General features: G+C 38.3%; 1 protein-coding gene across 6 annotated transcripts in view; it reads left to right on the forward strand.

Moving 5' to 3' along the window:
* The window catches only part of GPM6B (glycoprotein M6B), a 66,093-nt gene that overhangs the window by 14,468 nt on the left and 38,541 nt on the right, over nucleotides 1–13,084 (forward strand). The window contains exon 1 of one of the 6 annotated variants that reach the window (XM_025209854.1): nucleotides 5,297–5,758. The exons of 1 other annotated variant lie outside the window; for it this stretch is intronic. In XM_025209854.1, coding sequence (XP_025065639.1) covers nucleotides 5,698–5,758 — 61 coding nt within the window. In that variant the 5' untranslated portion in view covers nucleotides 5,297–5,697. Of the gene's footprint in view, nucleotides 1–5,296; nucleotides 5,759–13,084 lie in introns of those variants that run through there. 4 more of the 6 variants (XM_025209853.1, XM_025209851.1, XM_006028414.3 and 1 more) reach the window with 4 other exon arrangements.

A 13,084-nucleotide genomic window follows, 5' to 3' on the forward strand; every position in this document is an offset into this window, starting at 1 on the left:
GGGGGGGAACTGATGGGCCCAGTGTTGGTTGGGGCTGCCCGATCTGGGGAAGAGCTAGTCAGGGGAATAAAAATAGTTTAGTCGGGGTAGGAGGGCTGTAGGGGAGGGTGCTGCAGTAAAAATAGCAGAGCCCCAGGGCTGTAGAGAATGGCTGGGCTTTCTCAGCCCCAGGGCTGCACTGGGAATGCATGCAAACATTTTTTAAGTGAAATTAATCCACTTTAGGTCAGTTTAACCCATACTGATTTTTAAAATTTGTTCTTGCCTGATGAGAACTAACTTTTAGATCTTGTGGGCCATTTTTGGGATAACCTAAGTCCTGCAAACACTTGCACACTGGGGTATTAAGACCCCTTGCAGCTTGGTTAGGACAATCTAAATATAATATGTGTACATACCCTAAACAGAGTTGAAGAAGAGACCTAAAAAGAATGAAAGGAATACCATCCTAAATATCACTCAAAATCTATATCTGGTGGAGAGGTGGTTTTCTAGGCTTGGCAGTTCTTTTGCACAGTTTAGATGTCATTCTTAGAGGCTCTGATTATTCTAGTGCAGGCGTGCTCAACCCTTGGCCCACGTCTCAGTGTCATCTGATCTGCAGAGCTCCCCACAGGTCTGGAAATTTGGTGGGGAGCAGTGATACCATTCCCAAATTGCCAAATTTCCAGATCCATGGGGGGCCCCAAGCCCTACATGCTGAACTGAGTGTCCAATCCCCACCCCCTCCACCAGCACACAGGACCAGGATGGGGGAGGGTGTCTGTGCCCCAGGACCTTATCGTGGTATACAGGGCTTGATCTGGCCCCATGCTGCTTTTCTGGCCCATGGGGTCAAAAAGTTGAGCACCTCTGCTCTAGTGAACTTCCAGGGAATGTATAATTGTGGGGAAGTAACAGCTTTTGTTTTTACTAGTTTGTTGTGGGGTTATACTTGTTAAATAATCAAATTGGGGGTACTTTCACTGTTCATTTTAAAGTTACTACCACCTTTTGCTTGCAGTTCACTATGGAACATCTTACTGTGTTACAGCATTTTGTCTGTGCTCGTTTAAAAGGAAGGGGATTCCACTACTTCCTTTAGCAGACTGTTCAATGGCATTTTGTTTATTCAGCCAGATTTGGCTTTTTACCGTAATAAGAGGATGAAATATGCACCTTTCTTGGTATTTTTACTACTTTGACATTGGGAGGTTTGTAACCTGTTTCCTCTAGTTTTCCCCTGAGCCCCGTTGTACATCTTTTAATCCTGCCTTAAAATATAATTTCCTCAAGTTGTACTATTTTTGAAGCTATCCCATGAACTCCTGAGATCTATCAACATTATTTCTGGTAATCAGGTGCTAAGTATGGAACATCATATCTTGAGTTTGGAGCTATATAGAAAGGAATTCTACTTCCATGTTGATAAAGATAGCCCAGCATCTTTGGTCTGGTTTGGTTTTGCTGTTTACACACAAGTTTTCAGAATAACTACTTTCCAGGTTTCTCCTTTCTGTTGATATTTGCTTTAGATTATTTTGCCATAGATCAGTTGGTTTGTTGTTCATTTTTAATTTCAAAATGAATCTTTTAAACTTACGTTAACAGACTTTTACCTCAAAATCTCTTGCATTGTTTCATTGTAATGCATTTAACTGCTCCCAATAAAGCGTAATCTGGACGAGTCTACGTGAGATGTTTACTGCAGAGTGGACTAATTAAGTTCTGCAGTAAATATCCATGCACGTATGGACATACCCAGGACATTCGGTTCCTTGGGCACAAGTAGCCAGGGGATGCCCATGCATGGCAAGTTACCCCAGGCGGGGTAGGGGAGTCTAGGGCCAGCACTGTGCTGGCCACAGCAGCCTTGCCTGGGGTCTTGGGGGCCTCCTGGGGCTGCAGCCATGGCAGTTCTGCCCCATGGAGCCTGGCTGCCAGCGGAGCGTGGCTCTGCTTTTCAGCAGCATGCGCTGGTCAAGCATGTGTTGCTCCATTATTTTCCCCTGTAGCTTTTTTTTTGATCCCAGATATCCAGGAGTAAAACAAACAAACAAACAAAAAAAACCACAGAGAAAAACCCTGGTGCAGTGCATGCTCAGGCAGTGTGCCCTTGCAGCGCAGAGAACACCACACAACTGCACTTGTCTGGATGTGCCCCTTGAGTATACAAGTGCAGGGCTATTAGGCTGGAGTAACTAATAAACTCCTACAGTAGGATAGTACTGCTAGTAAATACCAGTACTATCCTTCTGCGGAGTTTTTTTAAGCTGCAGCAATGCATGTGTAGATGCTGATGCGGCTGACTGGGGCACGAGGGTACTTCAGTGCATTGTGCTAAAAACATTAATATGGTTCGGGTGAAATTTTAGTGTGGTATTTTTTGTGGATGATTCCTAACGTCAAGTGAAACCCCAAATAAAACACTATGTTGAGTGAATACATGATCATTCTTTAGGTATAGTTCATGTCTTTTTAAAGAAGTAATATGATGTGCTGCTGTCTTTTACAATCAACTACATGAGTATTTGTTACCATGTATTTGGGGTAGGCTGTGAATTTAGCCTCCCAAATCTGGTGTTAGTCTCAGATTTTCCATGTGAAATGTGTAAGCACCACCTTTGCTGTAGCCTTCTGAAGCCATTGTATTAATTTGCAAAGGTTATAATGAGTTTTCATGGATCTCCTTATCCTTTAGTGGTTTAAAATAAATTGTCAGCAACCTGAATTGAGATGGTCAGTGTTCATAAGGAATGGAAACAGAATTAGATTTTTAATATCATTTTGAACTTATATAATTGTCGTTTTTCACTTAGACCAAGAAGAATAATTGTCAATATTAACAAAATACCCTAACCTAATTTTTAAAGTGAGGCCATTTTGCACTCACTGCAGGTTCAGCTGGGTCTGTGCTGCAGTACGCTCATGTATTTAACTCCACTGCTTTGCTTCACAGCATCTGCAGTAGGCTTAGGGCTGCCCCTCAGCAATAAAGTGCTTTCCTATCACACCCAGATCTCTCACTTTTTAATTTGACTTTGAATTGTAAATGAAATGTCACTCTAACCTTGAGGAGCATAACTGATTGCTCCATTACTGAGCATCTGAATCAACCCAACCTGTGAAACTTGTGTTCTCTAGCTTTCAATCTGTGTGTCATTTTTATTAGGCTTTATAAAACAGTTTTGAGGGAGAAAGGAATAGATCCCATGCTCTAACAGCAGTTTGCGGCTCTCTAGATAAGTGCTCTTTGCTGTAGCATTAGGGATACCTAGCATTTTGTATGCAGCCTCATGTCTCCCCAGAGGACTGTACATTGTGGAATTGGCAAAACTGATGGATTGAAAAAGGGGCAGAGGTTTGGGGGTTTTGCTGGCCACACTTGAACATTTACTAGTAGCCGATGCACATAATAGCATTGGAGAAAGCAACATGTAGTTTATTCTATTTTCAGTAATTGCTAATGATGGGAAGGAGGTGGAGGATTAAGAAATGACTGAAGATGGTAGATAGCAACATAAAACCCATGGAAAGCAAAGAGGAGTGGGAAAGATCTTCACACTCTAATGCATCACTTAAAGCTTTAGACATGATTTAGCAGCTAGCATTAATGCTTTTAAATAGTTAGATTGATGACTTCTTTAGACTTTGGTTTCAAATTCTAACGTAGTTGATGATTTCTTTGGGTGTTGCACATTTCTTCATTATTTGTGAGGAGGAGAGGGGCTGTTCTAGGAGAAAGTGGAGGAATGATCGCTACCACCCACCAGCTTTTATGTTAATAAAACATTATGCTCTAAAGTCTTGAACCCATCCAACAAAACATGAGTACAAACTAGGAAGCATAATGTTGTTTAATGTCTTTGGAATAAACTCACTGCAGACCATGGAAATATGTAAAAAATGTACTTCTAAATCAATAAAAAGAGAGGCTGTTGCATATTACAGTATTGGTATCAGCACTTTGGATCTACGAGTGCACTAGCTTCCTGTGTTCTGGGTTGGGGAGGGATAAACTGTATGTGCAGCATGGGGGTTTCTTTGCCTCATAAACAACATTAAAAATCCTTTTAATGTGTATATATAAGGTGAGGTTAAAGAAATGTGCTTCGCGCAGCCAGCAGTTAGTCTTGTCAGAGATGGTTTTGCTGTCACAGATTTACTGGAGGGAAAGTTTTCCTGCATGGATGAAGTTTAGAAAGTTTTTAGGATGTTCTGTTGTGGCATATGAAGCAAGTTTTACCTATCGTGTGTAAGAATATTCCTGTAGAAAAGTAGGAGGCTATGAAGGTGTGTGATACTGAAGCCAAGTTGTCATCTGCAAAAGCCAGCTTAGTCTTCTGGCCAACCAGAGCTGTTAGAAAGCATTTCTTGCAGATGTTGCTTTGTGAGAGTTCAGTGTCAGTGAGCTATCTAGGAATACTCACAAATGACAGACTGAATTGACCAATTGTGGAGCTGTAGTTTGAAATAAAAAGGACTGTACTGCACCTGTGAACTTTCCTTTCTCTACCACCCTGCTTTGGTTTCAAAGGATATGGGGTATATGCCATGGGACATACCCAGTAAGGGGGTGAACAACTTGAGCAACCACCAGATAACCCCTCTTCTTCCAGTTCGCCTAGTAGCAACATTTTAAAAAAGTTGTTAAATGACACATCCATTATCTTAATTGGCAAGGCACCATTCAGGAAAGCAGGGCAGAAACTCAACATTGGAATTAGTTGTACAGTTACCAGTAAGCAGATGCTTAACTTCACATACACACTCCATAGTTGTCCTGGAAACAAATGCCTGAATGTGGATTTAAATGCCTAATGGTAAGTGCACACTTGAAATGGTAGACTGTGTGTTTGTTTATCCTATTTTTTAAAATGTTTTACATTTGCTGTTTTGTTAATTTTGCTTTTGCTTCTACTGTAAAGAACTCTATCCACATGCATGCACATATGCAGCTATGTGCATATACACACACACACACACACACACACACACACACACACACACACGTTTGTTTTTCCTTTGGCTTGTGCAGTGTCTAAGTCAAACCTTACTTAACCTTAGCAGATAAACTGAAGGCAACAGGCACATTCTGTTTATGTCCTCTACAAGAGCAGAGGGCATATGGAATAAATCAAAATGAGAAGCATAATAATAGGATCCCATGAGAAAGAGCCTTGTGATTGTGCGATGACATGCACTCTCCTTAGAGACAGCGTATAGGGGTCTAGCTTCATAGCTGAGTCATGCGAAAGGAGGGGGCTCCTTCCATTTTCACATGCATCTCCTCTTCTGATGTCACAAATCCATTCTTCGCTGAGGGAATTGATTAACATTCATTGGGAGCCTTCAGAGAAAGGGAGAGAAAGGCAGAGAGAGCACGGAAGGGGAAAGGGTGGTTAGCTGATTCTTCCCATCCCAGCTACATAGAAAGTTGGGACACAATTGGACACAAAATGGCTATTTTATAACTGGGGTCCTTGGTGACGTATGGCTGAGTGTTTCCTGGCACAAATCTTTATGGACCAGTAAGCAGAGCGAAATTGAAGCTGACAAGACTTTTTGCATTTTGGAAAGGACTGTAATCTACTGTAGTGAAGAACAGAGCCACTCAATCACTGCAGCTGTAAATAAGACAGAAGGGAATAAGAGAGAAAGAAAAAAGAAAAAGTGTTTGCTGGGGGGAGGGGGGAGAAAGCATTTTTGGTGGATGGTATGAAGCCAGCCATGGAAACTGCAGCGGAGGAAAATACAGAACAAAGCCAAGAGAAAAAAGGTACCCAGAGGTCTAACAATAGCCTGTTTAAATCTTTTCACTGCGGGTGCTTAAAGAGGTTTAGACCGTTTTAGTCACTCTTTTTAGAACAGCTCTTAAACAATCATTATTGCATCTTCTAGCTTTCAGGGATCTTTTCCTGTAAGGCTTGACAGCAAATTAATAGAGGAGCAATCTTTTCCTCTGTGTATATTCTCTCTCTGAACCTTCTCTAACCCCACTAAAAATTTATTTTTGCAAAAGAAGCTTTGTTGTTGCTGTAGACTTGATCAGTTTTGGTAAATTGGTTTATAGCAAGTGTGTGTGTGTCTACATGTGTCTACATGTATGTATGCACTCGTGTGTGCATGTCCTGCAAAAACTGTAACAAAATATTTTTCCCTGAGAGAGCAGCTACATAGTAGTGTGGTTTTTGCAATGCAGTGTGGGAGATGCAGATTACAGTAATAATTAAAATGACATCCTTAAGAGCCTTAATGCAGCTTCTATACCTATTCAGCACATTAATATGTATTTTAGACTGTTTGGGTTCTTTTTCATAGTCTTCTCCACAGCATTTTGTTTCTATGGAGGTTTGTCTAGGCGGTGATAAAGGAGAATAGTGCAAAACCTTAGGATTTAACCATCCAGAATTTCTAGCTGTTGAGGAAAAGTTACAAGATGACCATTCTTCCCTAAGGAAATGGGAGGGTGGTAGGAAAGTGATCTGATCAAGTGTTCAAGGTGATGTGTTGATCTAAAGTACAGTATTTCACAAAATATATTCAGCTACGGAAGAACTGCTTATGCTTTTGCTGTTTTAAATTATTCCCTTTTGTGTAGCAGGCTATTGTACAGACAGCAGCAATTTCTGCTTAACAATAAAATGCCATTAAAATCATCTCACTAAGTTGTTGGTCCTGGTCTCTTGGAAATAACCAGATGATAATGGGGTTTCTTCAGAAGAACCTTTTTTGTATATCATCAGCTATTTTTAATAATTAAACTACTGTTTTATATCACCAAGTAAAGTAGCTTTTTCTATTCCATATAAACAGTCATTTAATTACATATGTAGTGAAAACTTTTGGTTCCTGAACTTCTAAAATAATAACCAGAAATGTTTTCCTGGTTTAGAGTAGATTTCTTTCTTCTTTTTTTTTTTTTGTGCCTACACATCTGTTCATGTAAGTCGTGACCAGCTTCAATTTTAGCAAAATAAAATTTGGCATTAGATAAAGTACAATACATAATCCTTTAGGGATTTAACAAAAAAGTTATAATGATGAGAGATTTAAATTTTGAAATCCATTAATATGCATAGACAAGAACCAGTTTCACTGAGGATTTTGACTAAGTATTAACATGCAAAGTATGCATGTTAAATACCTTGATTTAAAAACTCACCACAACCTCTTGGATGGTTTTTAAAAAGTGCAGTAGTTTTCCATTTTTGGGCATAAACAACAGACAGCTTAAGGTATTTAAGTACCTAGAACATTTACCAAAATATCCATTTATTTTGTATAACAAATAATGCACACATCTGGTAATGATAAATTATTTCCTTTCATCCTTACCAAAATAACAAGAACAAACAACTATCAAAGCCATAATATGTGAAGAATGTTCAGTATATTAAAATAATCACCTACATTAATGTTGATACCTTGTCATTAGTAATGCATGCACTGCTTTCCTAAAAGGATCAAGAAAATGGATTTGGACCCCTGATGCTTTTTTTTTTTTTTTTTTAAACAACTATTTCCTGGCTTTCTGGGGCTACATACGCATTTTGTTTAAATCTAATAACAACAGATCCTTGAAGTAAGCCATAACAACATAATTTCTGAAAATGACAAATGGAATCTCAGATATTGGCCTTTTATATCTATTCAGCACATTAATGTGTATTTTTGAAAGATATATTGCACAAAGCAATGAAATATGAAAAGTAGAAGTAGTTATCTCCACTGAACCACTACAATAATACAAATCTAGATCCATTTGCTTAATCACTTATGTATAGGTACTGAATTAGAAACGGCATTCAGGTTCATGGGATTTTTGAGACAGATTTTCAAAAGTGATCAGTGCTTGCAAGTGGGTCAGTGGTTTGTGGTGGGTTTTTTTTTTTTCTTTTCAGAAGAGCTCAGCAGGTGTTTTAGGTACTCAGTAGCCATAGCAGGATTTTTACATGAGAGCTGAGCACCATTGGGCTGCACAGATGAGGTCCTATTGTTCTCGCTCTTGACAATCCTGTTGCTTTGCTTTGGTATCTGAAGCGGATGCTGAGCCTTTCTGAAAATTTGCCAGTTTGCTTTGAGGACTCTGACTAGAGCTGCTTAAATTCTCTGTTATATTTAAAATGTCCTGTCTGAGTTCTTTACAAGGAAAGGCGGGGGTGTGTGTGTGTGTGTGTGTGTGTCTGTTAAACCAGATCTTTCTTTGCAAATTGTCATAACTGTATTTCAGTCAGTGAATCTATAAGTTTACCGCAAAGGAAGATCCAGAGTATTTAAAACTTTCCCAGTGTAAACAAGTTGCAAACTCCAGTGAAATAAAGTAAGTCTTAAGTTGGGGGCTGTTTTCTTTTGCTTTTGTAAAGATAGGACTTGTAATTGGTGTTAACGCACCATAAATATTGAGAGACCGAAGGTCCTGAGTATTTGCCTCTCTTTAGCTATTCAAGTTTTTGTAGTGTATTGAGTACACAGCCCACATCTGGGAAAGGAACAAATGTGGTTACTTGAAAAATACATACTACAGTAGTCAAAATGTTTGTTTTTACTTTTAATGATTAGCTTAAGCTTCTGCAGAATTTTTTTACGTGGATCTCAAAATGCTTTTACACCAGTAGTAAAAAGTAGGCAGGAAAAATATAGCCTACTTTACTCTTCTCTATAGAAAAGCGTTATATAATACTGCACAACAGTTTTGGACAAGGCATAAGTACACATGTGAATGCTGTAAACTAGGTATGAAGTGCATGTATTCAGCACTGGTACTCAGTTGCATCCGTTTTCTTCTGTGATGGATATCATGGGAAGAGACACAGCTGTCATTCCAGTGTGCCTGTGCCACCAGCTGAGAATCTACCCCTTCCCCCACAGTATTTAAAACAAGTGGATGTTTGAGAATTAAATTGGTGAAAAGTACGTTTTTCCTCCTTTCCAAAATCTGTTAATATCTTTAACTAACTTGCAATTTTTATTTAAATAAAGGTATCCTAATTTCACACAACATTATGAAACGTAGCTGTTAGATTTACAGTATTCCTCAGACAGTTGTTTATCTGAAGCTAAACCAGAATGTCTGCTGCCCCAATTTTTAATTGGAAACTGAACAATGTCCTCATTTAATGGAGATAAGAAATAAGTCTTGCTTTATACTGAGTATCAGCAGCTCTTATCTGAGAAGAACACCATGAGCAAAGCCCCAGCAAATGTTTAGCAGATATTTTACAGAGCTGCAGGATAGATTGGATGTATTTAAAGATGAAGGCTTACAAATTATTACAAATGACAGGGCTTATCTTGCAGCCATTAAATTAAATCAAAATGTGAGGATTGGGTAGGCAGATTCACTGGGATGGAATAAATGGGCAAAACGAAATGCTGTTTTGCATCAGTAGTGAAGGAAATAGATCATGATATATATTAAAAGAGACATGAAGTTTGCTTTTTCATTTAACAAAGAAAAATATTACTACTAATTTGTAGGGTGCCAAAACTTACTGTGAATGACTGACTGTAGTAAATTGGGCGTGAAAGTATAGTTGAAAAAGCAAATACTGAGGAATATATTCATAGTAGTGGACTAATTTATAACAAGATTCAAATTTCTATGCTGCATTAAGGAGTGGATGAAAAAATATTAACGTTAATTTTGATTGTACATTAGTAGGAGCACTTAATCAGGATATTACATATTTAGGAGTCTGTGAAATGGTTCAAACTATTTTTATGATGTAGATAGAAATATTACAAAATTGAAAACCTCAATAAATAAGTATGCATTACTCTAAGATGGGAAAACCTGCACTTTTACAGTAACTTTTTTTTAAGGTATTTTAAGAGAACTGTAAAATCATGAGTTGTAAACTGAGTATAGTTTAAAACCAAACGGCACACAATCGACTACTTTAAGGTTAACTTTATTTGGAAGGAAGCTGTTGATTTTATAAATTTTAAGGCATTTCTGAAGATGAATGCATTTGTCCTTTTTAGCTTGTTTTGAATAACCCATCTTCTTACTGTACAAGCTTGATTAGTTTTCAAAGCTAAAGTCTTTAACATCAGGCTTCTACATCTGTATTTCAAAGATGCTGACCTGGCTCTAGTTTTCCTTGGCTTCTGGCAGATCTCCTGAAAAACATTTCTGCTTAAATAGAAGGGGCTATATAAGCATAAAACATTAGGATTCAGCTCTAGGTTTTAATGACATGGTTTGGGTTTCTAAATTTAAAAAAAATCTTAAAGACTATGCTCAATACCAGTCCAAATGATCAAACAGTGGGAGTAAAACTATATCTTGTATGAAATGGGATAGGCTGTAATGGAAGAATGACCAGATGGCACTGCATACGCACAGTAGACATGAGATGGCCCCATCTAGCATATCGTCATGGAATTAAAGTAATTAAAAATGGGTAAAAACCCCATTACATCATCTGCTGTTATTCTTATTACCTGACTAGTCATGTTCCTCGGAACAATATTCACTGGTAATTGTCAAGCTTTAAAATAACCAAAGGACAGCATTTTAAACATTTTCTTTAGGGAGATTATATATAGTTACTTTGGAAACTGTAAACTAATTGTTGTTTGATTTCCTTGCATTGCTCTGACATAACTGTTTGATAACTCAATAAATGACACTTCATTGCCCACAGGTGTGAGAAATACCTAAATCCAGGCATTTTTATTAGATGGCCTGACATGGCTTCTTTTGCTGTGGTATACACAAAATTGTGAGCTTTGACCTCCAGAAATGCTTTGATGTTGTATGACTGAACTGCAGTGAACTCATCATCATTCCTGCATGTGCTCTACATAAAAGACACAAATGTACAGATGGGTTTTTATAAACTTTTAAGGAAGGATATTCAACTATAGCTGTTCATCCCCATACCTAAGCAGTGCCCAAGTACAATTTGTAATGCGTTGTTTCATCTCTTAAATGTAAAGTGAAATACTTTTAAGAATAGAAAATACTGTTCAATATAGCAAATCCTTATAATATGTCCAGTTAAGGCCTAGCTCTACCATATCTGACACCGATAGTTCATGCCCTCACTAACTGTGGGCCTTTTCTCCTGCAACTCGGAATCTGCAGAACTGCTTTTATCACCTGATCCATTGGACAATGAAGTCAGTAGAAAGAGCTCCGTTGGCTTCAATGAATGATGGATAGGGCTGCTAAGGATTACAAAACAAAGCTGGTAGCTAAATGGCACGTATTTTTCAGGAAAATACTGTCTATGCAACTAAACAAGGGGAGTAAGGAAGAGAGAAAAGAAATTCCTCATATGGACTTTTTAATGAAAATTCTTGTTTAAAAAAAAAAAATAAAAATCCACAAATGTCACTTTTTCAAAAAATGTCTTTATTCATCCTGCCTTTCTTCCTTCCCGCACCCTTCAAAAAATCAAATGAGTGTATGTTATCAGTATTACAAATTAAATGTAATACAATGATAATTAAAGGGAAGTCCTTTCTTCGTTTCAGAGTCTGAGATTTCTCCAGTAAAAGCTGATGATCTTGCTAGTACTCATGATAGGGTAAGGCAGGCAACTGCTTGCTTTGTTTTGTTTTTTAAGTGCATTGTTAACTGCTACAAGTGAAACCCAGGACTCTGAGGGCTTTGATTGATAGATCTTTAAAAATACTGAAAGGATTTTATCCTATCTTGTATTAGTATTCTGGCAGCCAAAACATTTTTTAGTATGTATTTAAAAGGAATTAAATTCTCCTTCTGTGATGCTATTTTTTTCTTCTATCATTGTACTGGGGTCTATGACTTAGACTCTTTGGTGCCATGGAAATGCAAATACATTAGCTATTTTTCAGAATCATTAGGAGTCTCTTGGAGAGTAGTTGTTGCTGTTGTTTTAAGATTTTTTTTATAAATGTTAGCAAAGAAGCTTCAAGAAAACAGGAAGCAAACAATGATGTTTGAGGAAAACCAATGTAAAAGAAACACATTGTAGTGTTGCCAGGTTCCTTCTGCCCTCATTTAATCTAATATCAAAAATAGTGAATTTCCTTATTTACGAGCTCCTAATATAAATTAAGGATTGCTACCAAGGCTACAGACACTCAAAAAGCCCAAGGTGGAATCAATCAAAGTTATGCAGTTTTGTGTAAGCAGCATAGTTTATTTAGATGAGTAGCAAACAGAATGTACACTGGCCCTTTGGTGGGGGATGCAGATCTTAGAACGGGTTCTGCCATTTTTAAACCAGTCTGTGTGCCAGTTGAATTTCTGTTTTGTTATGGGTATAGACCTGTTTTGTGTGCTGAACCTCTGTTTTGTTATGGGTATAGACTTATCCTGGTGAAAGGGTAATGTCTATACCTGGCCTGAATAAGCAGTAGGAGGAGATGAGGTTGTCTTTAGACACAACGGGCCTTTGTCCACTCCACAAAATTGGCCTTCAAAGTGGCTTAAATGCCCTTTTGCACCACTTTAATGGCATTGCTGTTTGCATGTTTGGTGGCGTATTCTGCTTTAAATGACTCTGGTACGTAGCAAGATAAAACACCTCCAAGGTGTTTTAGTTTGCTATTTAACGAAGTGCAACAGTGCATGGGGTGCTGGGGCTGGATGCCAGTTAAAGGGTGGGTTACCACCTGGGGGGGCCCCTGCACAGCTCAGGGACTGCTCAGCCCACTGGCAGCTCGCCCCGCATGCCCCCGCCCCCTTGCCGCCGCCAAAGAGGCAGGTAAGGATTGGGCCCCCACCCTTGTGTACATACCATGAGGGTTTAGCTTGGTTTAATTCTCCCTAAATTGAAGCGGTGTTTCTAAAAATCCACTGTTTCAATTTAGGGAGAACTAAACGGAATTAAACCCTCGTGGCTGTACAAGCCGCAAATTACTTTTGGAAAATTTGTTTAGAAAGCACTTAAAAGGTAACTGAATATATAGGATATGAATTTTTCTCTTTTTTCCCCCTAAATTGGAAAAAAATAGATGAAGGCAAGTAATTTCTTTCATAGAAAAGTGTGCAAGTTGTATTAAAGTGGTTGACTGCTTTCCCTGTGAATAACCCATAAAGAGGAAAGCCATGATCAAGGGAAAATGAAACCCAGCATATTCATTTAAAGAATCTATTGACATTAAA

This window comes from Alligator sinensis, unplaced genomic scaffold, assembly GCF_000455745.1.
Source record: "Alligator sinensis unplaced genomic scaffold, ASM45574v1 scaffold1192_2, whole genome shotgun sequence".
Taxonomy (NCBI): Eukaryota; Metazoa; Chordata; order Crocodylia; family Alligatoridae; genus Alligator; species Alligator sinensis.